At 43.9% G+C, this 27885-nt stretch overlaps 1 protein-coding gene across 4 annotated transcripts in view; it reads left to right on the forward strand.

Annotated features, from left to right (window-relative positions):
* LOC309601870 (putative global transcription activator SNF2L2) overlaps positions 1-27616 on the forward strand; it is a gene marked incomplete at its 5' end in the record, with an annotated part of 160288 nt that extends 132672 nt beyond the window's left edge. For all 4 annotated transcript variants that reach the window (XM_082335095.1, XM_082335092.1, XM_082335094.1 and 1 more), the window contains 5 exons: positions 22402-22507; positions 23323-23424; positions 24280-24403; positions 25985-26127; positions 26749-27616. In XM_082335095.1, the coding sequence (XP_082191221.1) occupies positions 22402-22507; positions 23323-23424; positions 24280-24403; positions 25985-26127; positions 26749-26784 (511 nt within the window). In that variant the 3' untranslated portion in view covers positions 26785-27616. The remainder of the gene's footprint in view (positions 1-22401; positions 22508-23322; positions 23425-24279; positions 24404-25984; positions 26128-26748) is intronic.
* Between the last annotated feature and the right edge of the window lie 269 nt (positions 27617-27885).

Consider the following 27885-nt stretch of genomic DNA (forward strand, 5'->3'; position numbering starts at 1 on the left):
CTGTGAATTTAAGGACATCGTGGGCCAGTTTCATTGTTCTGTGTCAAAGCGTTTTTAACCAACATTGTTGGAGGTTTAACTGTCTTTTTCCTGCACATCTTATTTTCCAGAACCATCCTGTTGGCCCCAATCTTATAATCCATTGCAGCTGACAACTGCCTTGTTTCAAAGATAAAGAGGGTGTCTTATCTTTTCCTAGTCCATTTCCTTCTGCCACCACCCCATCTGTACGTGAGACATCAATGCTTGCGTTTCCATATTGAGTTGCTGTTGTATTATATAACATGTTAAGCTCTTTAAAGAATCATTTATTGTTCCTGCCAGACCAAAACCTGCTGTTGTGGTGGCATTAAACAATTTTTGTTCCAACACAAATTCTAGTTTTACGTCTTGCACATCTCCTTGCAAAGCAACCCTGCTTGATTCTATCCACATGCCTATAAATTTTACTGCATCTTGAAGTTGGGCTTGGAGGCTTCCCATTTGGGTTCCTATGGTTAGACTTTCTAAAACACTGAGTGTACCTGACAGGTCTTTTGCTTTTCGTAAAATCCCCTGGCCTTTCATCATTCCCCATAATGCCTTATTTGTGAGATCATGACATTATTATGGTTTTGTTAAATTTCATTTGAATAATATATTCACTCCAAAGGCCCTCACCTCTTTCTTTTCCTAACAAAAATGATTGCCAGGTGTTTACTTTAGTCTTGTTAATGTCAGTTTCTGGAATGTAATATACTATAGTCACATTGCCCAGGTTTTCACAGAATCATAAAATCATTAAGGTTGGAAAAGACCTCTGAGATCATTGAGTCCAACCGTTAACCTAACTGCCAGGTCCACCTCTAAACCATGTCACTAAGCACCACATCCACATGTTTTTTGAACACTTCCAGGGACTGTGATTCCACCACTTCCCTGGGCAGTCTGTTCCAATGGCTAACCACTCTCTCCGTGAAGAAATTTTTCCTAATATCCAGTCTAAATCTCCCCTGGCACAACTTGAGGCTGTTTCCTCTCGTCCTGTTGCTTGCTACCTGGGAGAAGAGACCGACCCCCACCTCACTACAACCTCCTTTCAGGTAGTTGTAGAGAGCCATAAGGTCTCCCCTCAGCCTCCTCTTCTCCAAACTAAACAAGCCCAGCTCCCTCAGCCACTCCTCCTAAGACTTGTTCTCCAGACCCTTCACCAGCTTCATTGCTCTTCTTTGGACATGCTCCAGCATCTCAATTTCCTTCTTGTAGTGAGGGGCCCAAAAATGAACACAGTACTCGAGGTGTGGCCTCACCAGTGCCGAGTACAGGGGCACTATCACCTCCCTGGTCCTGCTGGCCACACTATTCCTGATACAAGCCAGGATGCCATTGGCCCTCTTGGCCACCTGAGCACACTGCTGGCTCATATTCAGCTGGCTGTCGACCAGCATTCCCAGGTGCTTTTCTGCCAAGCAGCTCTCCAGCCACTCTTCCCCAAGCCTGTAGCGTTGCATGGGGTTGTTGTGACCCAAGTGCAGGACCCAGCACTTAGCCTTGTTGAATCTCATACAGCTGACCTCGGCCCATCGATCCAGCCTGTCCAGATCCCTCTGTAGGGCCTTCCTACCCTCCAGCAGATCAACACTCCTGCCCAACTTGGTGTCATCTGCAAACTTACTGAGGGTGCACTCGATCCCCTCGTCCAGATCATCAATGAAGATGTTGAACAGAACCAGCCTCAATACTGAGCCCTGGGGAACACTACTTGTGACTGGCCGCCAACTGGATTTGACTCCATTCACCACAACTCTCTGGGCTCAGCCATTCAGACAGTTTTTAACCCAGCGCAGAGTGCACTTATCCAAGCCATGAGCAGCCAGCTTCTCCAGGAGAATGCTGTGGGAAACTGTGTGAAAAGCTTTACTAAAGTCCAGGTAGACAACATCCACAGCCTTCCCCTCATCCACCAAGCGGGTCACCTTGTCATAGAAGGAGACCAGGTTGGTCAAGCAGGATCTTCCCTTCATGAACCCATGCTGGCTGGGCCTGATCCCCTGGTTGTCCTGCACATGCCTCGTGATGGCACTCAAGATGATTTGTTCCATGACCTTCCCTGGCACCGAGGTCAGGCTGACAGGCCTGTAGTTCCGCAGATCCTCCTTCTGACCCTTCTTGTAGAGGGGAGTCACATTAGCTAACTTCCAGTCATCTGGGACCTCCCCGGTTGACTAGGACTGCTGGTAAATGATGGAAAGTGGCTTGGCAAGCTCCTCTGCCAGCTCCCTCAGTATCCTCGGGTGGATCCCATCTGGCCCCATAGACTTGTGGGCATCTAGGTGGAGTAGCAGGTCGCTGACTGTTACCTCTTGGATTACTGGGGCTTCATTCTGCATCCTATCTCCATCTCCCAGCTCAGGGGCCTGAATACCCTGAGGATAACTAGTCTGACTATTAAAGACTGAGGCAAAGGAGGCATTAAGTACCTCAGCCTTCTCCTCATCTTTTGTGGCAATGTTTCCCTCCACATCCAACAAAGGAGGGAGATTCTCCTTGGCTCTCCTTTTGTTGCTGATATATTTGTAAAAACATTTTTTGTTATCCTTAACTGCAGAAGCCAGTTTAAGTTCTAGCTGGGCTTTTGCCTTTCTAATTTTCTCCTTGCATAACCTAACAAAATCCTTGTAGTCTTCCTGAGTTGCCTGCCCCTTCTTCCAAAGGTGGTAGGCTCTCTTTTTATTTTTCCTGAGTCCCAGCAAAAGATCCCTCTTCAGCCAGGCCGGTCTTCTCCCCTGCCAACTCGTGTTTTGGCATATGGGGACAGCCTGCTCCTGTGCCTTTAAGACTTCCTTCTTGAAAAATATCCAGCCTTCCTTTGCCTTTCAGGACTGCCCCCCAAGGGACTGTTAATCAGACTCCTAAACAATCCAAAGTCTGCCTTTCTAAAGTCCAGGGCAGTGGTTTTGTTGACCCCCCTGCTTACTTCTCCAAGCATCGAAAACTCTATCATTTCATGATCACTATGCCCAAGACGGCCTCCAACCACCACATCACCCACCAGGCCTTCTCTGTTCAAAACAAGAGGTCCAGTGGGGCACCTCCCCTGGTTGGCTCCCTCACCAGCTGTGTCAGGAAGTTATCTTCCACACACTCCAGGAACCTCCTAGACTGTTTCCTCTCTGCTGTGTTATATTTCCAGCAGGCATCTGGTAAGTTGAAGTCCTCCATGAGAACAAGGGCTAGAGACTGTGAGACTTCTCCCAGCTGCTTATAGAATACTTCGTCTGCCTCTTCATCCTGCTTGGGTGGTCTATAACAGACTCCCACCAGGATATCTGCCTTGTTGGCCTTCCCCCTGATTCTTACCCATAAACACTCAACCCTATCGTCACCATTGTTAAGTTCTAGACAATCAAAACATTCCCTAATGGACAAGGCTACCCCACCACCTCTCCTTCCTTGCCTATCCCTTCTGAAGAGTTTATAGCCATCCATTGCAGCGCTCCAGTTCTGCGAGTCATCCCACCATGTTTCCGTGATGGCAACTATATCATAGTTTTCCTGCTGCACAATGGCTTCCAGCTCCTCCTGTTTATTGCCCATGCTGCGTGCATTGGTGTAGATGAACTTCATTTGGGCTGTTGATCTCTTCTCCAACACAGGCATGCCACCCCTAGGCTCATCCCTAGCAAGCCTGGTTTTATCCCCTTCCCCCTTCCAATCTAGTTTAAAGCTCTCTCAATGAGGCCTGCTAGCTCCTGAGCTAGAATCCTTTTTGCCCTTTGTGACAGGTGAACCCCATCTGTCTCCAGCAGGCCTGGTGCCATGTAAACTGCCCCATGATTGAAAAACCCAAAATTCCACCGCTGGCACCAGCCTCTGAGCCACATGTTAATGAGGTGGGTATTCCTGTTCCTTTCCGTATTCCTCCCTGCTACTGATGGGATGGAGGAAAACACTACCTGCACTCCTGATCCTTCAAGTAATCGCCCCAGTTCTCTGAAATCCCTTTCGATCATCTTTGGACTTCTCTCGGCTACCTCATTGCTGCCAACCTGAACAACCAATAGCGGGTAATAATTGGATGGTTGTACCAGCCTAGGGAGCTTCCTAGTAATGTCTCTGACCCGGGCCCCAGGGAGGCAGCAGACTTCCCTATGGGATGGGTCCAGTCGGCATATCGGGCCCTCTGTTCCCCTCAGAAGGGAGTCGCCTATGACAGTTACCCTTCTTTTTTTCTTAACAGCAGCAGTTGTAATGCATGGGGTTGTCTGGCTCACCCTAGTCAATCCCCTGGCTGGATCTTTGTCTGCATCATCATCCTCCTGGCCCTCAAGTTCCAGACCCTCATACCTATTGTATAAGGGCACCTGGGGGGGCGAGGTCGGCCGGGAGAGGATTCGCCTGCTGCATCGAGCAGGGATGTTTCCATCTCCCTCCTTCTCTTAGATCCCCTCTTTCTGCCTGGTGGCAAGAGGGTAGGGGAGCCTCTGCTTCTCTTGATGTTTCTATCATCTGGCGCGCTTGTCTCAGGGATGGTAGGGACTGGCTCCACCAGTCTATCTCCCTCTCACACTCCCTGATACTCCTCAGTCTTGCAACTTCTTCTTTCAGCTCTGCCACCAGGCTGAGCAGATCCTCCACCTGGTCACACCTCACGCAGGTGTTGTCTCAGCTGCCCTCCATTACCAGAGCAAGGCTCTGGCACTCCCTGCAGAGACCTGGGTGGCTGCATGTTTTTTTGGGAGCTCCGTCTGGGTCGCCACATCCCTTCTGGCGATGGCTCTTGCCCGAGTGGAAACCATGGCTAGGTCTCTTCTGGGAGGGCGAAGACCACAAGTTGAGCTCGCCAGCTGACTGCGCCCTGCCTGCACGAACTGCCGCGCCACGCCCTTTCTGACGCACCACGTCCTGGTCGCTAGTGCTCCCTAGGGGCGTATAAATCTCCCGCGGTTACCCAGAACGTGCAAGCCCTGTCCCCCTTGCTCGCAAGAGCTGCCGGTTTTGTTGCATTGGCCCAATATTGCCCTATTAAGCTATCTATCTCCTAAATCTAAATAAACAGTGTTATTTAACTGGTTTTCTGTAAACACATTTCCCTTTTGACACTGTTGGTTGTTTTTCCTATATTACCAAATTATTCCTGATTTACTGTTGTTGCCTAATTCTGCATTGTTGGTGGTTCCTCCACTTAGGGAAATGTTGCATCATTTGCCTGATTCCCACACCACCCCTACTTCTTATGAAAGCTATCTCATTCTGACAATTCTATCATCTTTGCTACTTGAGATGGTGGTCAAAGTGATGTTCTCTGTGGCTTCAGTTTTGATTGATCGTTCAAAAATAGTTGTGTTATTCCATCCAGTTGTGGCATTGGATGATTCAGCAGTATATATCCCCCATGTGAAGCTGAACGGTATCACCCAAGAAGTGGCCATTTTGGTTTCTCTGTTATACCTGTAAAGACAGAAACAAAAACCTACCTCCCTTTTTTCCCTAGTAACTGTTGCAGTAGTCTTTTAGCTTAGGGGCCATATGAGGTCATTCGGACATGCCCTGAGATGGGTCTTGTGGACCCTGGGATATTATTTGGGTCCAAACAACTGCCATATTGCACTCTTCATCTTCATGCTTACTTGATTCCCAGATGACTCCATCCTATGTTTCTGGATCCCAATCCTCACTCTGAACTGCCATTAAGTCTTCCAAATCCTGTTTCCCTTTGTTCTTTTTCCCGTGAATGTGTTCTGCCTTTTGTGCAGCCATCACCACTGCCACCTGCACTACCTTCTGAGCCTGCTGAGCATTCTTAGCTTCAGCACTCTTGGTAGCCTGTTGCAAACACTTTATCCTTTATTTATAATCAGCAACAAGTTCCTTCACTTTCTGACCCATCCTCCTGATCACCTTCTACAACAAAGTAACATCTTCTGTTGACATGGGGACAGCAGTGGATATTGTTTACCTGGACTTCAGCAAAGCATTTGACCCTGTTTCCCACAGCCTTCTCCTGGACAAACTGGCAAGATACAGACTGGATGGGTGGTCTGCAAGATGGATAGGAAATTGACTAACAGGCCGCACTCAGAGGGTGGCGATCAATGGGTTTTACTCAGGCTGGCAGCCTGTCACAAGTGGGATCCCCCAGGGATCATACTGGGCCCCATTCTCTTCAACATCTTCATAAATGATCTGGACGATGGGATTGAAAGCACCCTCACCAAGTTTGCTGATGACACCAAACTGGGTGGTGAGGTGGACACGTCAGAAGGGAGAGCCATCTTACAGAGAGATCTGGACAGGCTGGAAGAATGGGCAAACAAGAACAGTGTGAAATTTAGCAAAGACAAATGCAAGGTCCTGCACCTGGGATGACATAACCAAAAAGCCCAGTACAGGCTAGGATTTGTGTGGCTGGAGAGCAGCCTTACTGAAAAGGACCTGGTGGACAACAAGATGAACATGGGTCAGCAGTGCGCCACTGCAGCAACAAAAGCAAATGGGATCCTGGGTTGCATCTGCAGGGGCATTACTAGCAGAGACAGAGACGTGATCATCCCACTCTACTCAGTGCTTGTCAGGCCGCACCTGGAGTACTGTGTCCAGTTCTGGTCCCCACAATTCAAGACAGATGTGGACAGACTTAAAAGGGTCCAAAGGAGGGCCAAGAAGACGATCAAAGGGCTGGAGAACCTGCCCTATGAGGAAAGACTGAAGCAGTTGGGTCTTCTCCCTTGGAGAAGAGAAGGCTCAAGGGGGACCTCATCACAGTATTCCATTACTTAAAGGGTGGCTACAAAGAGGACGGAGGCTCTTTCGTCACAAGGAGCCACATGGAGAAGACAAAGGGCAATGGGTTCAAGTTGCACTGGGAGAGGCTTCATCTCAACATAAGAAAGAAATTTTTTACAGCAAGAACAATCATTCACTGGAACAACCTCCCCAGGGACCTGGTGGAGTCCCCATCACTGGAGGTTTTCAAGCTGCAATTGGTCAGGGTGCTAGATAATCTCATCTAGGCTCCCTTTCCCACAAAAGGTTGGACCAGATGATCTTCTGAGGACCCTTCCAACCTGGGCTATTCTATGATATATGCCTCACTAACTTCTCAAAGTGTGGTCATTAATAGCTAACACAAATAGCTACATCGACCACCTGCCTTTCTCATACCATTCCTTGCTTTACTTAGTACAGAAGTTTTCCCCCATCCCCTCAATAAAATCATAGAATCATAGAATGGTTTCAGTTGGAAGGGACCTTTAAAGGTCATCTAGTCCAACCCCCCTGCAATGGGCAGGGACATCTTCAACTAGATCAGGTTGCTCAGAGCACCGTCTAACCTGACCTTGAATGTTTCCAAGGATGGGGCATCTACCACCTCTCTGGGCAACCTGTTCCAGTGTCTCACCACCCTCACCGTAAAAAAATTTCTTCCTTATATCTAGTCTGAATCTACCCCCTTTCACTTTAAAGCCATTACCCCTTGTCCTGTCATTACAAGCCCTACTAAAAAGTCTGTCCCCATCTTTCTTGTAGGCCCACTTTAAGTATTGAAAGGCTGCAATAAGGTCTCCCTGGAGCCTTCTCTTCTCCAGGATGAACAACCCCAGCTCTCTCAGCCTTTCCTCATAGCAGAGGTGTTCCAGCCCTCTGATCGTTTTTGTGGCCCTCCTCTGGACCCGCTCCAACAGGCCCATGTCTTTCCTGTACTGGGGACTCCAGAGCTGGATGCAGTACTCCAGGTGGGGTCTCACGAGAGCAGAGTAGAGGGGCAGAATCACCTCCCTCGACCTGCTGGCCATGCTTCTTTTCATGCAGCCCAGGATATGGTTGGCTTTCTGGGCTGCGAGCGCACATTGTCGCCTCATGTCCAGCTTTTCATCCACCAGTACCCCCAAGTCCTTCTCCTCAGGGCTGCTCTCAATCCCTTCATCCCCCAGCCTGTACTGATACCGGGGATTGCCCTGACCCAGGTGCAGGACCTTGCACTTGGCCTTGTTGAACCTCATGAGGTTCACACAGGCCCACTTCTTCAGCTTGTCCAGGTCCCTCTGGATGGCATCCTGTCCCTCAGGCGTGTCAACCACACCACTCAGCTTGGTGTCATCTGCAAACTTGCTGAAGGTGCACTCGATCCCACTGTCTATGTCGTTGATGAAGATATTGAACAGCACTGGCCCCAGTACGGACCCCTGAGGGACACCACTCGTCACTGTTCTCCATCTGGACATTGAGCCATTGACCACTACCCTCTGGATGCGACCATCCAGCCCATTCCTTATCCACTGAACAGTCCACCCATCAAATCCATATCCTTCCAATTTAGAGAGAAGGATGTTGTGGGGGATCGTGTCAAAGGCCTTACAGAAGTCCAGATAGATGACATCCATAGCTCTTCCCTTGTCCACTGATGTTGTCACTCTATTATAGAAGGCCACTAGGTTGGTCAGGCAAGGCTTGCCCTTGGTGAAGCCGTGCTGGCTGTCCTGAATCACCTCCCTGTCCTCGATGTGCCTTAGCATAGCTTCTAGAAGGATCTGTTCCATGATCTTCCCAGGCACAGAGGTGAGGCTGACAGGTCGGTAGTTCCCAGGGTCCCCCTTTTTACCCTTTTTAAAAATGGCTGCAATACTTCCCTTTTTCCAGTCCCCAGGGACTTCACCTGACTGCCATGACTTTTCAAATATGATGGAGAGTGGCTTGGCATCTACATCAGCCAATTCCCTCAGGACTCTGGGATGCATCTTGTCAGGTCCCATAGACTTATGTATGTTCAGGTTCCTCAGGTGGTAACAAACCTGATCTTTTCTTACAGTGGGAGGGACTTTGCTCACCCAGTCCCTCCCTTGAGGTCCATCCGCTCAAGAGGTGTGGGAAGAGAGGTTGCCAGTGAAGACTGAGGCAAAGAAGTTGTTGAGTACCTCAGCCTTCTCCTCGTCCGTTGTTACCAGCTTGCCAGTCGTGTTCATCAAGGGGGTATGCTTTCTTTGACCTTCCTTTTCTGGCCGACATACCTATAGAAGCCCTTCTTATTATTCTTTGCATCCCTTGCCAAGTTCAGCTCCAGCTGTGCCTTGGCCTTCCTGACCCCATCCCTACACAACCGGGCAGCGTCCCTATACTCTTCCCAGGATACCTGTCCCTGCTTCCACTGCCTGTGCATTTCCTTCTTGCCCTTTAGTTTGACCAGCAGGTCTTGACTCAGCCATGCTGGTCTCTTGCCTTCCTTTCCTGATTTCTTACACCTGGGGATCGAGAGCTCTTGCACTCTATGGAAAGCATCCTTGAAGACCTGGCAGCTCTGTTCTGCTCCCTTGTCCCTGAGGGCCATTTCCCAGGGGGTCCTGTTGATTAGCTCCTTGAACAGCTGGAAGTTTGCTTTCCTAAAATTCAGGGTTCTGACTATACTTTTCACCTGTCCCATATCCCTCAGGACTGTGAACTCCACCAGTGCATGATCACTGCAGCCCAGGCTGCCTCCAATCTTGATGTCACCAATTAGCTCACTTGCATTGGTGACCAACAAGTCCAGTAATGCATCCCCTCTGGTAGGGCTGTCTATTACCTGGCCTAAGAAGTTATCCTCAATGCACTCCAGGAGTCTCCTGGATTGCCTACAGCTCACTGTGCTACTTTTCCAGCAGATGTTGGAGTGGTTGAAGTCCCCCAGCACGATGCGAGCCTGCGAGCACGATGCCTCCTGTAGCTGGAGTAAGAAGGCTTCGTCAATAGGCTTCCCTTGATCAGACGGCCTGTAGTAAAACACCAACCACAAGGTTCCCTTTGTTGCCTTGGTCTCTAATTCTTACCCATAAGCTTTCAACCTGCTCGTGGCTATTCTTCAGAGAGAGCTCTTCACAATCTATCCATTTCTTGATGTAGAGGGCAACCCCTCTGCCCCTCCTTCCTCACCTGTCCCTTCTGAACAGCTTGTAGCCATTGATAGCAATGCTCCAGTCACGGGATTCATCCCACCAAGTTTCAGTAATGGCAAGTAGGTCGTATCTTTCTAGCAGCATGGTGGCTTCCAACTCCTCCTGTTTCTTGCCCATGCTGCGTGTATTGGTGTAGAGGCACTTCAGCTGGGCTGTTGGCCATGTTGACCAACCTGATCTCCTTCTATGACAAGGTGACCTGCTTGGTGGATGAGGGAAAGGCTGTGGATGTTGTCTACCTGGACTTTAGTAAGATAGAGGAAAAAATTACCTGTGCCCTAGATTCTCTTACCAACTGTCCCAAGGCCCTGAAGTCTCTTTTGATTGCCCTTGGACTACGCGCTGTGGCTTCATCACCACCCACATGGAAGAGCAATAATGGATAATAGTCCGAGGGCTGTATCAGGCTAGGAAGTTTTCTAGTGATGTCCTTAACCCAGGCCCCAGGGAGGCAGCAGACTTCCCTAAGAGGAGGAGGGTCTGTCTGGCATATTAGACCCTCTGGTCCCCTCAGAAGGGAGTCACCTACAACTATAACCCGTCTTTTTTCCTTGTGGAGGTGGTCACGATACAGGGGTAGGCCTTTCTGACCTTGGCAACATTTCTGGTATAGATGGACCATCATCCACACCATCAGTTGACTGACCTTCCACATCCAGAGCCTCATATCTGTTGTATAGAGGCACCTGGGAAGGCAAGGTAGGCAAGGAGGGGGTTCACCTGCCACCCTGAGCGTAGACTTGCCTCCATTCGCTCCTTTCCTTTAAGTTACTGCCTTCTGCCTGGTGGGGGGAAGGATACAGGATCCCCTTGATCTTGTGTTTTTTCTGGTGGCTGTTCCTGTTTCTGTCTCAGGAAGGGCAGAGCATGGTTCCACCAGTCTATCTCTTTCTCAGACTACCTGATGCTCCTTAACCTGTCCACTTCCTCTCAAAGCTCTGCCTTCAGGTTGAGCAGATCATCCACCTGGTCACACCTCACACAGCTGTTCTCACTACTGCCATCAGGTACTAGTGAAAGGCTCTGGCATGCCCTACAGCCTGAGACCTGGATGGCTGCATATTTTCATGGGAGCTCTGTCTGGGTAGCCACATCAGTTCTGGTGAGTGCAGAGGACATAGCTTTCTGCTGGGTGGATACCATAGCTAAGCTCCTTCTGGTGATGACCACCAACTGAACTGACCTTTGGAGCTGGTAGGGTGATGACACCCTTCATGCACAAACTGACACACCACACCCTGGTCGCTAGCGCTCCCTAGGCTGCTTTTTATAGATGTAGGGGTGGCCGTGGTTGCTCTGGCAACGCCCAGGCCTCGTCAGCATCTCTCGTGAGAGCTGCTGGCTCCTGGCGGGTCTCTCCGCTGCCCTGGCGTTTTCCTGCCTCAGGAAAGCCCCCTGTACGCCAAGATCTGCCGCTCCCTGCAGACCGGGCCAGCACTGGAGCAGCTTGCCTCTGCGACTCAGTGTTGCATTACTGTTCAAAGTACAGAAGCAGTAGAACAGTTGTAAGAATAGAATTTTTAACTTCACAGGAGTTTGTCTGCTAGCTTTTATTTTTAGAAGTTTAATTGTTTGAATGAATTCTTCCAAAACAAATCACCCTGAAGCAGATATCTGGCATTAAAAAAACAAACAAACCAAACCCTTGTCTAGGTAATTAATTGCCCAAAGTTACAAAAAAAGGAAAACATTAGGAAATTGTACTTATTAGCCCCTCTGATAGCTGTGCTTTTTTTCACTACATCGTTCTTACTGTTGTCTCTAGTATGAATTTCTAACACCAAATTATGAGTAGGATATTATTTCATTAATCTTTTGGTATCTATAAACGTACTATCTTTGTGTCAGAGATCACATTTACCCTCTTTGTAATTTAGAATTAAAAACAAGTGGGGAAAAACTTGGGGATGATGCTGACATTTTTAGACATAAGCATCATCTTTACAGACACCATCTGCAATGTCTAAACTGTTTTGGTTTTGGATTTTGTTGCAATTATTTCTACACTTAAACTAATATCTGAAAGTTAGAAAAGGTGCCCTTGTGGGTGTTAAACCTTGGTCTGTATTTGTGATATAAGACAATCATTTAGAGTGTTAGAGAATTTTTATTGTACCCCTTGAGGTGAATTAAACACACATTTGTGCTTATATATAAAAAGATTTAATAAGCAATGCATTGGACAGAGTCCTACCGCAATAAGCAGTTCTACAAGGAGTCTGCAAAGATGTATCATGAGCCAATTCCTTATATACACTTACACCTGTGCCAATCATGTGAGTGTCGGTATCCGTCGGCATCAGGCACCTTAGCCCAGTGTTTGGTTCATCCCCTAGCCAGTTGTGTTTACCAAAAGTGGCCCCTGAGCACTTGCATTCCACGATTGTTACAATACTGTGGCATTTCTTATCTCATCAGGCAGTTTAACCCGTTCTGTAGTTAGGCCTTCTTGCCCTCCATGCCAGATAATTCCTTTGTCACAAATTACCATTGCTGAGCAGTTACAATTTTAATTTCCCCTTCAAGGGGAAAGATGGTTGAAATTAATACATCCAGCACTTCCATCTTTTTTTTTTCCAGTTCTGATCCTCATTTTTAACCTTTCTGTCTTTCATTCCCTCTGAAATTGAGAATGTTCACATAGAAGGCTGGTGTAAAGATTAATTTGTAGTTCTTATGTTTTTAGAAACCAAAGTTTCTCTATATGACCAGGGTAATTATTTTACCCTTTTGAAATTAGGAACAATTTTACTGGAAATAAAAACATGTTTTTACTGAACTAGGAATTTATATGCCAAATGAGATCAAGCTGAGCCCTAGCTGCTCTGTTTGCACCATGGACATCCATGCTGCCTTAGACTCCAAAACCATCTTCTTCCTCCTGTGGGTGCTTTCCCTTATTTTTAAGTTTCAAAGTAAGATAAACTATTAGTCTGGAATACTCAGAAGTTAGTTCTTCCCTTTCCTGATTTTTAAATGCAAAAAAATTAATTTGATCCAATATTCCTCCATGTTCCCTACAACTTCAGTGTACTCCCCTCCCTTGCAGTAGTTTGTTCTTTAATGCCTTGGTGACATTTTGCTGCACCTGTTACTTTGCATTAACTTGGCTTAGATAGCAACAGTTGACTCCTACCAGATCTCTATGAAAATAACAGCTCTGTTGTATGTAGTGGTGTGCTTCTGAGCCACCTACTCTCTGCTCAGATTATTAGAATCATACAATCGTTTAGGTTGGAAAAGACCCTTAAGATCAAGTCCAACCTTTAACCTATCGCTGCCAAGTCCACCACTAAACCACGTCCCTAAGCACCACGTCTATCTGTCTTTTAAATACCTCCAGGGATGGGAACTCAACCACTTCCCTGGGGAGCCTGTTCCAATGCCTGACCACCCTTTCGGTGAAGAAGTTTTTCTTAATATCCAACCTAAACCTGCTCTGGCGCAACTTGAGGCCATTTCCTCTTGTCCTATCGCTTGTTACTTGGGAGAAGAGACTGACACCCATCTCGCTACAGCCTCCTTTCAGGTAGCTGTAGAGAGCAATAAGGTCTCCCCTCAGCCTCCTCTTCTCCAGGCTAAACAACCCCAGTTCCCTCAGCCGCTCCTCGTATGACTTGTTCTCCAGACTCTTCACCAGCTTCGTTGCCCTTCTTTGGACACTCTCCAGCACCTCAATGTCCTTCTTGTAGTGAGGGGCCCAAAAATGAACACAGTATTCAAGGTGCGGCCTCACCAGTGCTGAGTACAAGGGGACGATCACTTCCCTAGTCCTGCTGGCCACACTGTTTCTGATACAAGCCAGGATGCCATTGGCCTTCTTGGCCCCCTGGGCACACTGCTGGCTCATATTCAGCCGGCTGCCATGAGCAGCCAGTTTCTACAGGAGAATGCTGTGGGAAATGGTGTCAAAGGCTTTACTAAAGTCCAGGTAGACAACATCCACAGCCTTTCCCTCATCCACTAAGCGGGTCACCTTGTCATAGAAGGAGATCAGGTTAGTCAAGCAGGACCTGCCTTTCATAAACCCATGATGACTGGGCCCGATCCCCTGGTTGTCCTGTACATGCTGCATAATGGCACTCAAGATGATCTACTCCATAACCTTCCCCAGCAGCGAGGTCAGGCTGACAGGCCTGTAGTTCCCTGGATCCTCCTTCCAGCCCTTCTTGTAGATGGGCATCACATTTGCTAACCTCCAGTCCACTGGGACCTCCCTGGTTAGCCAGGACTGCTGATAGATGATGGAAAGTGGCTTAGTGAGCACTTCCGCCAGCTCCCTCAGTGCCCTCAGGTGGATCCCATCCAGCCCCATAGACTTGTGTGTTTCTAAGAGGTGTAGCAGATCACTAACCATTTCCCCTTGGATTATGGGGGCTTCATTCTGGTCCCTGTCCCTGTCTTCCAACTGGTCAAACTATTAAAGACTGAAGCAAAAAAGGCATTAAGTACCTCAGCCTTTTCCAAATCCTTTGTCACTATGTTCCCCCCTGCATCCAATAAAGGATGTAGATTCTCCTTAGCCCTCCTTTTGTTGCTGCTGTATTTATTGAAACATTTTTTGTTGTCTTTAAAGCAGTAGCCAGATTAAATTCTAGCTGGGCTTTGGCCCTTCTAATCTTCTCCCTGCATAACCTCACAACATCCCTGTAGTCCTCCTGAGTTGCCTGCCCCTTCTTCCAAAGGTCGTAAACTCCCCTTTTATTCCTGAGTTCTAGCCAAAGCTCTCTGTTCAGCCAGGCCGGTCTTCTCCCCTGCCGGCTCGTGTTTTGGCATGTGGGGACGGCCTGCTCCTGTGCCTTTAAGATTTCCTTCTTGAAGAATGTCCAGCCTTCCTGGACTCCTTTGCCCTTCAGGCCAAAGTCTGCCCTCTGGAAGTCCAAGGCAGCAGTTCTGCTGACCCCCCTCCTTACTTCTCCAAGCATCGAAAACTATCATTTCATGATCGCTGTGCCCAAGACGGCCTCCAACCATCACATCACCCACCAGGCTTTCTCTGTTCGCAAACAAGAGGTCCAGTGGGGCGCCTTCCCTAGTTGGCTCCCTCACCAGCTGTGTCAGGAAGTTATCTTCCACATGCTTCAGGAACCTCCTAGACTGCTTCCTCTCCGCTGTATTGTATTTCCAGCAGGCATCTGGTAAGTTGAAGTCCCCCACAAGAACAAGGGCTATCGATCGTGAGATTTCTCCCAGCTGCTTACAGAATACTTCGTCTGCCTCTTCATCCTGCTTGGGTGGTCTATAACAGATTCCCACCAGGATATCTGCCTTGTTGGCGTAGATGCACTTCAGTTGGGCCATTTCTCCTGCCACCTTTTCTGGGGGAGAAGCCCTAATTCCTACGTGACCATTCTCAGGCGCTTCTGTGGTTTCTAACACATCCATAGCCCTTGCGTCTTTGCTGCCACATGGCTCTCCATCCCCTACCTCCACTGAGATGGCAGACTAAAGGACCTAGCTAGCACACTGTCCTTCAAATGTTGCTGTGCCACCCCCAGGCTTATCTCTAGTGAGCCTGGTTTTATCCCTTTCTCCCTTCCAATCTAGTTTAAAGCTCTTTCAATGAGCCCTCCTAACTCTTGTGCAAGGATCCTTTTCCCCCTTTGAGACAAGTGTACCCCGTCTGTCGCCAGCAGGCCTGGTGACGTGTAGACCGACCCACGATCAAAACAAACAAAATCTTGCCAGAGACACCAGTCATGGAGCCAGGTATTGATCTGCTAGCTCTTCCTGCGTCTTCCCTCATCAGTCCCTGCAACTGGAATGATAGAGGAGAACACTACTTGTGCTCCTGATCCCTTAACCAGTTGTCCCGAGGCCCTGAAGTCTCCCTTGATCGGCCTTGGACTTCTACTTGCAACTTCCTCACTGTCCACCTGAAAAGCCAATAATGGGTAGTAATCTGAGGGCCATACCAGGGTAGGAAGTTTTCTCGCCACATCTTTAACCCGGGCCCCAGGGAGGCAGCAGACTTCCCTAAGAAGTGGGTGTGGTCTGCATATCAGGCCTTCTGTTCCCCTCAGGAGAGGGTCTCCTATGACAGTGACCCATCTTTTTTCTTTGTGGAAGCTGTTTTGATGCAGGGTATAAGCCGACTTAACCTTGGCAGCACCTCTGAGCTGGATATACTATCATCACCGTCATTGTTTGGTTCCACTTGCAGAGCCTCATACCTGTTTTGCAAGGGCACCTGGGAAGGTGGGGCAGTCACAGAGGAGATGCACCTGCTGTGCCAGGCAGGAACTTGTTGTCATTGCCCCCTATCCCTTAAGTCACTATGTTCAGCCAGGCAGAGAGAGGATAGGGAATCTTCTCTGTCATGGGTCCTGCCTGCCTGCTGGGCCTGTCCCAGGGAAGGTAGGGTGCAATTCCAGTAATCTCTCTCTCTCTCTCATGCTCCCTGATACTCCTCAGCCTACTCACCTCCTCTGTCACTAAGCAGAGGAGTTCCTCTACCTGGGCACACCTCCCACAGGTGTACTCACTAGTGCCATCCGGTACTGGCATAAGAGTAGGGCACACCCTGCAGCCTGACACCTGGGTGGCAGCGTGTTCCCATTGGAGCTCTGTCTGGGAAGCTGCATCAGTCATGGTAGGTGCAGAGCTTAGCAAGGCCGTGGCTTTCTGCCGAGTGGAGACCATTGCTCCCTGGTCGATCTTCAGCGCCCTTTCGCGCAAACTGCCGCGCTACACCCTAATCGCTCGCGCTCCCTTTATGCTTCCTTTATACGGGGGGGGGGGGGGGGGGCGGCTAGGGCTTGGCCGCCGTTGCTCCTGGCCCCGCCCAGGTCTCATCAGCTGCTGTCGCGCGAGCTGCGGGCTCTTGGCGGGTCTCTCGGCTGCCCGGGATCGGGAAATCCCCCTGTGCACTGTGCTGATCCTGCCGGCTACGGAGCTGCTCGCCTCGGCGACTGAGAGGCGACTTAGACAAAGTAGTGAGTGCAGAGCCTTACCTGATAACTTCATAAAGCTTCCTCCTCTTAGTAGGTGGTTGTTAACCATGTTTAATAAGGCTGATAAGAAAGTTGGAGGTCATTGTGTTCTGCCTGTGTTTCTTGCTTGAACAGAAGACTTCCCATATTTTTGGTGTGTAGCATTTTCATCTCTGCATCATTAAAGCTAGAAATGTTTAAATTAGTACTTGTACCATCCTAGTTTTGACAGATTAGTTCAGGGGAGAGGATTTTTCTTTGTATGTAAAATTCTTTTTATTTTGACTGTTTCAGAGGTTTCCTCAAGTGACTAGCTTTTAGTTGTGTTATAAAATAGTGAGTAATGTAACTGGTCATCAGTAATGTAAATAGTAATTAATTATACCAATCAATACTCTGAAGTCTTCAAGCATACAAAGTAAATAGTTGTGATTGATATCCTGATCAAGATTATGGCCTATGTAGCCATACATCAAAAACAGGAATTGCTATTTCTATCTATTCCTATTTAAATAATAGGGAAATGTCTGCCATCTACTAGTGAAGTCAAATAATCTTGGAAAGGGAAAAAAATTAAAATAAATTTAACAAAAGTGAATAATCTCTCCACCTGTCTGGATTACTGCTAGAAGGTTATAAATACAAAATAAAAACCTTACCATGAAGGTGGATTTTTTTAGAACAACTTCACTGTGAGTTGCACTTGAATGAGAGTTGTAATTAGCACACTAGTGCTAGGTGTGAGAACTCTAACTAGAGCAAGCATGCAGGACTCTTCACTCAACCCATGTAAATGGAATTTCAGTGTTTGTTGAAAAGTGTGAAATTTTCCAGAAATGTGAACATCTTGCAGTTTCAGCTTCATTGTTATCTTTCCTTTTTGGTTTCATTAGTTTCAAATACCTGAAGGGGAAAGAGTTTTGATAGAGAGTAGTATTCCTTAAGGAATTTTAACCTATATAATATGTAAGTATTCACATGTGAAGAAACATGGGAATAAAAGTATGAACTAATACAATAGTAGTGAACCATCACTCATCTTTCTGTCACAGTCAATTCTGTTAATTTATTCTGGTCACTCTTGCTCTTCAACATGTAGTCTGCTAGTTGCTAGGCAAACATAAATTATTACTGCTCATGCTTTTTTATATGGTGGCTATAGAGTTTATTATTTTTAATTATAAAAGTGGAAATATGGACTAAAAATCAGAGAATGGCATTCAGAATTAATAATTTTCTTCCACCATACTCATAACAGTCATTTTTGATTACATAAATATTGTCTTTTAAAACATGCAATATGGAAACACATACACAGAGGGAGCAGGAGGTAATGTTTCTGTGATAAGAGATTCTGGGAAAATCATAGAATGCCCTGAGTTGGAAGGGACCCACAAGGATCATCAAGTCCAACTCCTGTCCTTGCATAGGACAACCCCAAAATCCACACTATATGTCTGAGGGCGTTGTCCAAATGCTTCTTGAATATTGTCAGGCTTGGCGCCATGACTGCCTCCCGAGGGAGCTTGTTCCAGTGCTCCACCACCCTCTGGGTGAAGAACCTTTTCCTAATGTCCAACCTAAACCTCCCCTGGCATATCTTCCTGTTGTTCCCTCAGGTCCTATCATTGGTTGTCAGGGAGAAGAGATCAGTGCCTGCCCCTCCTCCTTCCCTTGCGAGGAAGCTGTAGACCGCTAGCCCTGCTAGCTCCTGGGCAAAAACCCTTTTCCCCTTCTGAGAAAGGTGCATCCCATCAGATGTCAGTAGACCTGGGGATGAATAGACCATCCCATGATCGAAGAACCCAAAGTTCTGCCGATGACACCAGCCTCAGTATGGTACAACAGAATAAGTTGTTACTGATCTGGGTAGACAAAATTAAAGGGCAGTACATCTGGTTTTACCATTTACATGACAAATCAGGAGACATGCTCTTTGTGGGGTTTTGGGGGGTTGTTTTGGTTTTTTGTAAGCACTCTGAAGACTATATTTTGTATCTACTATAATGGTGCAATTGTAAATTTGTGTTTGTTCCTGTTAAAGTATAGTATTAGCTGCTGAAAGTAGAATTTTACTACTTTCTTTTTTAAAAATTAATTTAGTTTTTACCAATTTTTGTTTTAATGGGAAAATGTTTTAATTTTTGAGAAAGTACAGAGTGAGGATGTCTACAAAATAACATACCTTCTGGCTTCTGAAGACACAGTTTTGTCACAATATTGGATGACTCCACAAGTCATCTGCTAATTGTGTGCTAATTTTTCAAGTAATTTGTTGTGCCTTTTAAAGAATTAGCTTACATCTGCATGATATATGTTGTAAAAAAGAATTATTAAAAGAACATACAAAAATTATTAAAAGAACATACAAAATTATACAAAAAAAGTTGTACAATTATACAAAAAAGTTATACAAAAAAGATGTGGACAGGCTGGAGGGGGTCCAGAGAAGGGCCACCAAGATGATCAAGGGTCTGGGAAGCCTGCCATATGAGGATAGGCTGAGAGCTGGGTTTGTTCAGCCTTGAGAAAAGGAGGCTTAGAGGTGATCTCATCACCATGTACCAGTACTTAAAGGGGAGCTACAAAGAAGATGGAGACTCCCTTTTTACAAGGAGTCACATGGTGAGGACAAGGGGTAATGGGTACAAGTTACTCCCAGGGACATTCCGATTGGACACGAGAGGTAAATTTTTCACAGTGAGAACAGTCAATCATTGGAATAACCTCCCCAGGGAAGTGGTTGACTCCACCACACTGGACACGTTTAAGACTCAGCTGGACAGGGTGCTGGGCCATCTCGTCTAGACTGTGCTAGAAAGGTTGGACCAGATGATCCTCGAGGTCCCTTCCAACCTGGTATTCTATGATTCTATGAAACATTATTAAGTTTGTGAAGTCAAGCAGGCAGAAGGTAAGTACAGCCTGTAATGCCATGACAGAGTACTGGTTTCATTTGTTTTTTTCCACAGGATCTTTGCCTCATATCGTGCACAAGATGGACAATATGATCACTTAATGAACAGCTATTTGTTATTTTGCTTTATCTTCATTCTTGAATACGTGGTTTCGTGCCTTACTTGTCCATTATCCAAACCCTATTAGAAGACAGAATTATGAATTTTCTTATGGGCTTCTTTATAGTGTTCATCAGTATGTAGTATCTAAATGCTTTGCAAACATATAATTGAGTTTCGCAACACCATAGCATTATTTTAATTTTATGGATGACAAATAGAGACTTAAACTTTAAGATACCATTTGGACACCAGAGGTCTGTTTTCAGAGTACTTATTGTTTTATATGTTCAGGAACAAATTTCATTGATGTCATTTGCAGCTGTGAATGTTCTACACTTTTGATTATTAAAGAAAATAATGTAAATGTAGCTTTTGTTTGCAACTTCCCATTTCTCTTTGAAAATGCAAACTGAAACAAAAACAAATCCTGTCATGTGGAATCACATTATCACTCACATTGATCATTGATAGGATTGGAGCCTTTAAATCCACAGTACAAATCTCTCTCCCTTTGACTTATGAAGTACAGTAGTAGTAAATTGACCTCTTCTGTGTGAATCAGTACTAGAAGGGGATGAGTGAGAGAGCGGCATGACAATTTCACAAATATTTGCTGATGGGAGAGGAATAATGAGAATTTGGATTAGGATTATCTGTCTATTTTATGATTTTCTCTTATTACAATATCCAGGTGCTTCCCAAGTAAATCAGATGTTTGGTGAGTTGCTAGTAAACTTCCTGGAGTTTGACTGGTTTTCTCATGTGTGGTACAGAACAGGGTGGCCTGACCTCAACAGCTATAAGGGTTGGATCTATGCTCAGAACACTTTCCCTTCCCTGGTGCATATACATAGCCAGCCTCCTCTTCTCACCCTGCAGCAGCAGCTGCTAAAAATATATTCCTGCACCTGCCATAACCTAACAGGCATTTGACTGCTAGGATTGTGTTTACTGTAAACTGGATGGAAAAATACTCTACACAAGATTTATGCCACAGGACTGGACCATACCAAATAAGAAGCTGTGCTTGGAATATTTGAATTACTGTCCTTCTCTCTCATACAATGTCTATAAGAAGAAATGTCCTAGAACTAAACCAAGAACATTAAGAAATCTTGGATCAGTTGAACAACATCTCCATGTAAAAGAAGAAAACTGTTTATTCCTAATTGTTCATTGACCTACTAGGTCCATAGGCAAAATAGTATCTACCCAAATCCTGAGACTATTTTACACATTAAGAGATCCCTATTGAGAAGGCATAGATGATGACATTCATAGAGGACACAGCTGTCCCATACATCTTATCCTCCTTCATCATGACAGAATTACCTAAATTAACCCTTGATTCAGCATTAGTTCCAGTGTGTCTGATAAAATACCTGCAGTTTCAACAGAATGCTGTATTGTGGAGAACAGCTGTAAGAGAGAAGCTCAGGTGGGGGGCTCAAGAACTGGCAGCAGGCTCTGTGTTGCCCAACTCCTACAAATTACCATTCAAAGGTGGAAATGAGAAAACAGGGCCCCTTTGGAGTAAGTTGTGATAGAATTAAGCAGTGATATTTCTGTCTGTGAAATATGGGCTGAGAAACACTGGTGAATGCTGTCTATGTAAACAGGCTACAGTTCTTCTCAGAAGCTGCTTTTTTCTGCTACCATGACTGTCAGATAAATGGCAATACGTACATAAATATATATATATATATATGCTTGAGCCCATAAGGGCCATCAACAGATCTTTCCTCTCCAAATAACTCATAGTCAGCTATTACCTCAGAAGCCACAAATGAGAGGATAAAAAGAACTTTTATTCAGAAGCATTAAAGTAGCTATTAATAAGGGATGAACAAGGAAAATCTGGAAATCTCAGAGAATATAAATAGTTGCAAATCATAGGCAAAGTGTATCTTAGGGTATCCAAGGAATTTAAATAATCCATTACTTTACTTTTGACAATTCTTTCCAGATTATTAAAGAGGTACAAACTGCAGTACTGATTTTCAATGCACTTAAAAATTATCTTCCCAGAAACCTAACATTCATTAATGAAAGTTAATACTGGCATTTATTGTAAAACATAGTTGATCTGATTTCAATCAGCATCTGGTATAATAGCACCTAGTATGGACAAATAGTTCACTATGAACCAGAGCTATAAAAATAGCTATTAAAAAGACCAAGAGGAAGATAAATTTAAGGTGACAAGAAAGAGAATAGTTAAGAATAATAAAAGAAAATTAAGAAAAGAATAAAACTGCCCTAGACAAAGCATTAGAGAATTCAGATTCAAATCCTGATCCTTCTCCTTTATGATCTACACATATGATGGTAGTGATGCATCAGGACAAGAACATGAAAGTTGTGCATTAAACTGTAGATTAATTATTTATATCAAATCAATAAGATCAATTCAGAACAGTTTGTTACTAATCCTTTACAAGAAGAAAAAAAGCTAGATTTTTAATAATTTGATTGTATACAATTTCTTTTCTGATAAAGTTGTAGTAATTCTTTGTATTGTGTGCTTGTTTTTCTCAATAGTTCAGGGCGGCAGCTAAGTGAAGTCTTCATTCAACTCCCATCTAGAAAAGAATTACCAGAGTATTATGAATTAATTAGGAAACCAGTGGACTTCAAAAAAATAAAGGTAAGAACCATTTTTGGGTGTGGACATTTCTTTATTCCTTTTTGCTATATAGAAATATGAACATTAAGTCATCATTAAAATTGAGATCATGTGGATATTAAATTTGCCTATGTTTTTTGCTTAGATTTTAAATTTTAATATACCCCTTGTTATGAATTTTGCTTAATGTATATTGCAGTACTTCACTACAAACACCTAAGTCAAAGCAAAACACAGGATGACATAAATCATACTTTCAGAGATGATACATTAATGTTGTTTTTGTAAAGGACCAAATCCTGAATCTGTAAGCAAAACTTATATAAGTGTAGTGCTTGCAAAAATTTTATGTTGTTGGGAGGGATATAATCATCTTTCAACTAGCATCACATCTTGGAACAGCCACAGTTGGATAGGTGAGGATTAGGCAACTTCTTGCACCTTAGAGGCCATGAGGAGTTCATGGCTCTCTCTTTTACCTTCACTCATACTATACTTTTTGTTTCTGTACTGAGAAGAAACTTGGAATTGAACTTCTTTCTTACCCACAACAATACAATTTCTGTTGCTTTTGGCCCTTCCAATTCATGCAACGATTGCACAATTTTTAGTCTGCCTTTAACCATGATGCGTTTTGTCAGCATATTCTTCTCACACAGGCTTTAAATTTTGTTTGTTTTAATTGGATACTTATTCCACTTGGGTAAAAAGTTTAAAGAGAAGGTTTTAATGTATTGAAAAGCAATATTAATTGATTGTCCTGTCTGTTATTTTTCTTTTTCTCTCCCCACCGCTGCCATCCATCCTTCTCCTCATCTTCTTAACAAATGCAACAGGAAAGAATTCGTAACCATAAATATCGGAACCTCAGTGATCTGGAGAAAGACGTCATGTTGCTGTGTCACAATGCTCAGACATTCAATTTGGAGGGATCACAGGTCTGATTGAACCACTTTGTGTTAAACGTGTCTTCCCTACTCAGTGTTTTCAGTGCTTGTTTAATTATGACAATTCTGTATATGAAACCTCTATTTTTAATCTTATTAGTGCTTTTAATGAATAAAAATGCCCAGATTCTTTGAAGCATCCAGAATGCTTTGGTCACAACTAGAATTCAAACATTCAGCGAATTTAGTTTTGATTCCATAATCCTGAGATCAGTTCTGATATACTTTAGGACAGTTTTCAGACTATTTGAATCTATGCTAAATGGCTGTGCCCTGAAGAACCATATGTTGGTTTGAGCTCACCAAAGTGCATAATACAAGTAATTGAGAGAATGGTCCAGCTTAGGGACAGTTAAGTGTTTAGTGGTGAAATTTTAAGCTCTACTAATGGAAGATAAAGTTTAAAGTTTGTCTGACACTAGGAAGGACTCTTAAAGGAATCCCAAAGCTGCTTGGGATAAATTATTTTCTTTTTTACCCTCTTTGGATTTTGGAACAACAATTTTTCAAGGCTGTTATGATCTAATTAAAATATATCATAGTTCTAGTGGTAATAAAATAACAATGAAAGAAAAACAATTGCATTCCAGGATGGACTCTTTCTCTAATTGGATGTTTTAAATGTGATACATTTTAAGAGTCATATTTTTGTGGCTCACTGTTGGCCAGATTCTTCATTTAGAGCATGAAAACTCAATATTGGCTTTTTTTTTTGTAAAATTCATGAAGCAAGCATTGTTACTTGTAATAAAAAGGCTACGTGCTGTGAGTTTGTATAGGAATAAAAGTGAATTTTTGATGATGCTTGGCTTACAGTTCTGATATAGGTTTGCTTTCATACTATAGATCTATGAGGATTCCATTGTTCTTCAGTCTGTATTCAAAAGTGCACGACAGAAGATTGCCAAAGAAGAGAGTGAGGATGAAAGCAACGATGATGATGATGATGATGAGCAGTCAGAGTCAGAATGTAAGTTCCCTGCTGAATGCTGAGAAGGAAATACATTTAGGGAAGAGGGGGGAATCGATTTTTCCATTTGTGTACTGGGACTGGTTATAGACTTTAATTTTCCATTGGTGGAAGTAGTTTCTTATAAAGTTTGCTGGTTTGGCTGCTTCCATTCAGCTTAAGTCTCTTGGCTACTCTATTCTGGCTATATTGCTTAGAATTGTGCTGAAGACTTCAAGTGCTTTTAAGCACTGCTCAGATGGAAACAGATCTGACTTATCCTTATCTGGCTGACCATGAGTATATATGGACCCTTCTTTTCCTGATCATGTCACTTGTAAATATAAAAGTGCCTAGAACTAGTGACTTCCTTAATCCATAGGTGAGCAACCTTTCTGATATTATGCAACATATATGATTAAGAACCAGAAAATGTTATTTTAGTGAGACAAAGGGAAAATGGAACTCCGATTGTTTGGCAAGCAGGAGATGACATTAATAATTTAAGAGGCCCAGCTAATCTGCTGTGAGATGGGCCCAGGCTGGGCCAAAAATTCATCTGGGATCTAGGGCATGCTGCAGGATAAGTTGGAGCATCTCTTTTAAGAAGTGATACTTTCATCTCTTATTAAATTATTCTGATATAATTTATTATCTCCGTTGGTAAAAATGTATATGTCTTTTATTTCCAATTTGAATTTTAATTTGCTGCATCTCTGCTATTCCACAGAATTGCCAGTAGGTTCACAACACACTGATGTCAAAAAATGACTATAGAAAGAGCCAGATATACATATTACCTTTCAGCTCCCCTGACCAATTAAAGTTTCCTCAATAGGTACCTTCTCACATAACCTCTGAACTTGAAGTCCCTGCAAATTTGGAAACATGATATTGTGGAAAAGGAGGGATCCCTTCATTCTGCTTTCTGCCATTCAAGTGCTTCTACCCTATACTTTCTAACTACCTAGAACTGCACTTTGAAAGTGTGTCTGGATAGAGAAACTAGAGTACTTTTGCCTTGAGTATTACAAGCAGCTGTGCAGAGCATGCAACTTCAGCAGTTCATCTGGAAATGACCAGATACCCTGGAACTGGGCACTTGTGTTCTCTTCAGTAAGCCATCAACTCAAAAATTTCCAGTCACCTCCACGTGGAGTTTGTGTAGTTAAAAAAAACCCAAATTGTCTATTCCTATTGAAGATAATAGACATTTTTCTACATGCAGGCAACAAAAACTACTTTATTTCTTAATGTGCATCTTCTTGTACAAGGTTCCCTGAGTGTAGTTGCAATACTAAATGCTATCTGTAAGTGCCATGCATTCTAAAAGTGAAAGAAGGATGCACCTGATCAACTCTTGGATTTTCATGATAGTTTAATGCAAATTAGTGCTGCAACTATCAAGAACACAAGTAAAAGCAAATATCTCTACTTAATTCCACAATCCAGACAAAGAACAGAAAGAGGATTTTTTTCAGGCTACAAGGGGAGAATTTACATGAAGACAGACTGTTTAAAAGTCATTTAAAAGTTATTTAGTAGGAAAATAGTATACAATAAATAAAGGCAGATGTTACATTCACATTCCACTTTTTACAGCAAAATCAGTGAAAGTCAAAATCAAGCTGAACAAGAAGGATGAAAAAAGCCAGGACAAAGGCAAAGGCAAGAAGAGGCAAAGCCGAGTAAAAGCCAAGCCTGTTGTGAGTGACAATGACAGTGATGAGGATCAAGATGAAAACGTAAGTTTTGTTCACTGAGATTTTGGAAATGGTTCCAGTGATTTCATCTATACCCTGTCCTGTTTGCACTCAGAATTTTCACCTCTTCATGCTTAGAAACATTAAGCATTGTTTTTAATCTGTGTCATCATCTTGGGAGGATGGGGGAGCAGGGTCAAACTGTGTTAGGATTTGCTTGTGGGGTCTGGTCTTGGTGCTGGAAGACAAAAAGTCTGACTCTTTTGGCACTTATTTTCTGAAGATGTTCTTTCTTTCTTCAAAACTTTAAAACTTATGGTTTGTTTGCTTTCATTCCCACCCTAGAAACACTTGGTTTTAATTTCTCATAGGTGTTTCTATTAATGCAACAAATGAAGACAGATCTTTCCAGACAATTTTAAAAATACTTGGGTAGACAGAAAGGAGCTAGTGTTTCCTGACTCTGTGCCTTTTCTTCTCTAAAGAGGCCCACAGCAATTTCATTGGAATGAAATGTCATGAAAGGAGAATAGTAAATAACATATTACTTTTCTTATGGCTATCTTGATTTGTCAATTTAATTGTAATTTTTCTTTTCTTTAACAAAATCCATAGAATACTTGGCAAAGAATTGCTGACTTTTCTTGTGTCTCTTACCTCTAGGACCAGTCAGAAGCAAGCGGAAGTGATGATGAGTAATTCACAGAGTTTATTTCCTTGGCAGAACTGACCCCATCCCCTTCCCTTCTCTCATTTTACAACCACTGAATTCATTTTGTCAAACAGACATTGGGTTGTATTCTCATCCTCTATAAACTAGCTCTAGGATAGTGCCTGACAAACATATGATATCATAGTGTAAAAAAGGAAAAAAGTAACATACTGTGACCGAATGGGCCTCAAAGATTCTTTTAAAAATCTCCAAAACAACAAAAAAGCTTTTGATGAAAAAATGTGCATTGATAGTATATTTCTCTGGGTTGGATTTCCTTGGTAATGGTTTCATCATGCCTGGTTTTATCATTTGATGTTTTCAGTGTCATCAGAAAGACAAAAAAAAGTCTTTTGTAGCACTGATAACCAGGAGAAGCCATAAAAAGCCACTGGTTATTTTATTTTTCATCAGGCAGTTTTCTGCTCTATTGTTTTTTTACACTGTGGTGCATATATGCAACTTTGTTTAATAGCTTATAAACATACAGTAGATAGCCTTTACCTCACCTTGTCCTGTATACATTTTTTCACTTTATGCTTGATGATCTTCAGAAAAATGCTTTTTTGAATTGTAGCAAATTTATGTGTACTGTAAACTTTGCTAAGCTTTTCTCCTCTTGATTAAAAACAATGGGTTGAAAAATGTTTTAGAATATTGCAATAGTGTAATGAATGGCTTCTTTCATCAAACTGATCTTCTATGTTACCAGTGTGCATTCTCAACTTTTCCCTAAAGTGTACTTAATCTTTGCTTTCTTTGCACAATGTCTTTGGTTGCAAGTCATAAGCCTGAGGCAAATAAAATTCCAGTAATTTTGAAAAATGTTGTATTGGTGCTTTCCTAATAAAGGGATAATTTATCTCAATAAACACAGCCTTGTGTTATGAATTCCACAAAAATCATTTTTGCTATAGTGACAAGAGTGCCTCTTGTAGAGAGATCCAAGGTGCTCTACTCTAAACAGGTAACATAAGAGCGTGTCTGAATTCCATAGGAACATCCTCAAAGAGAGATACAAGACAAGTGACAGCTATTAAAAGATACCTTGAAATGGAAGCACAACTCCAGTCCCTAACTAGAATTCA

This window comes from Platalea leucorodia (assembly GCF_965183815.1).
Source record: "Platalea leucorodia genome assembly, chromosome: W".
NCBI classification, from domain to species: domain Eukaryota; kingdom Metazoa; phylum Chordata; class Aves; order Pelecaniformes; family Threskiornithidae; genus Platalea; species Platalea leucorodia.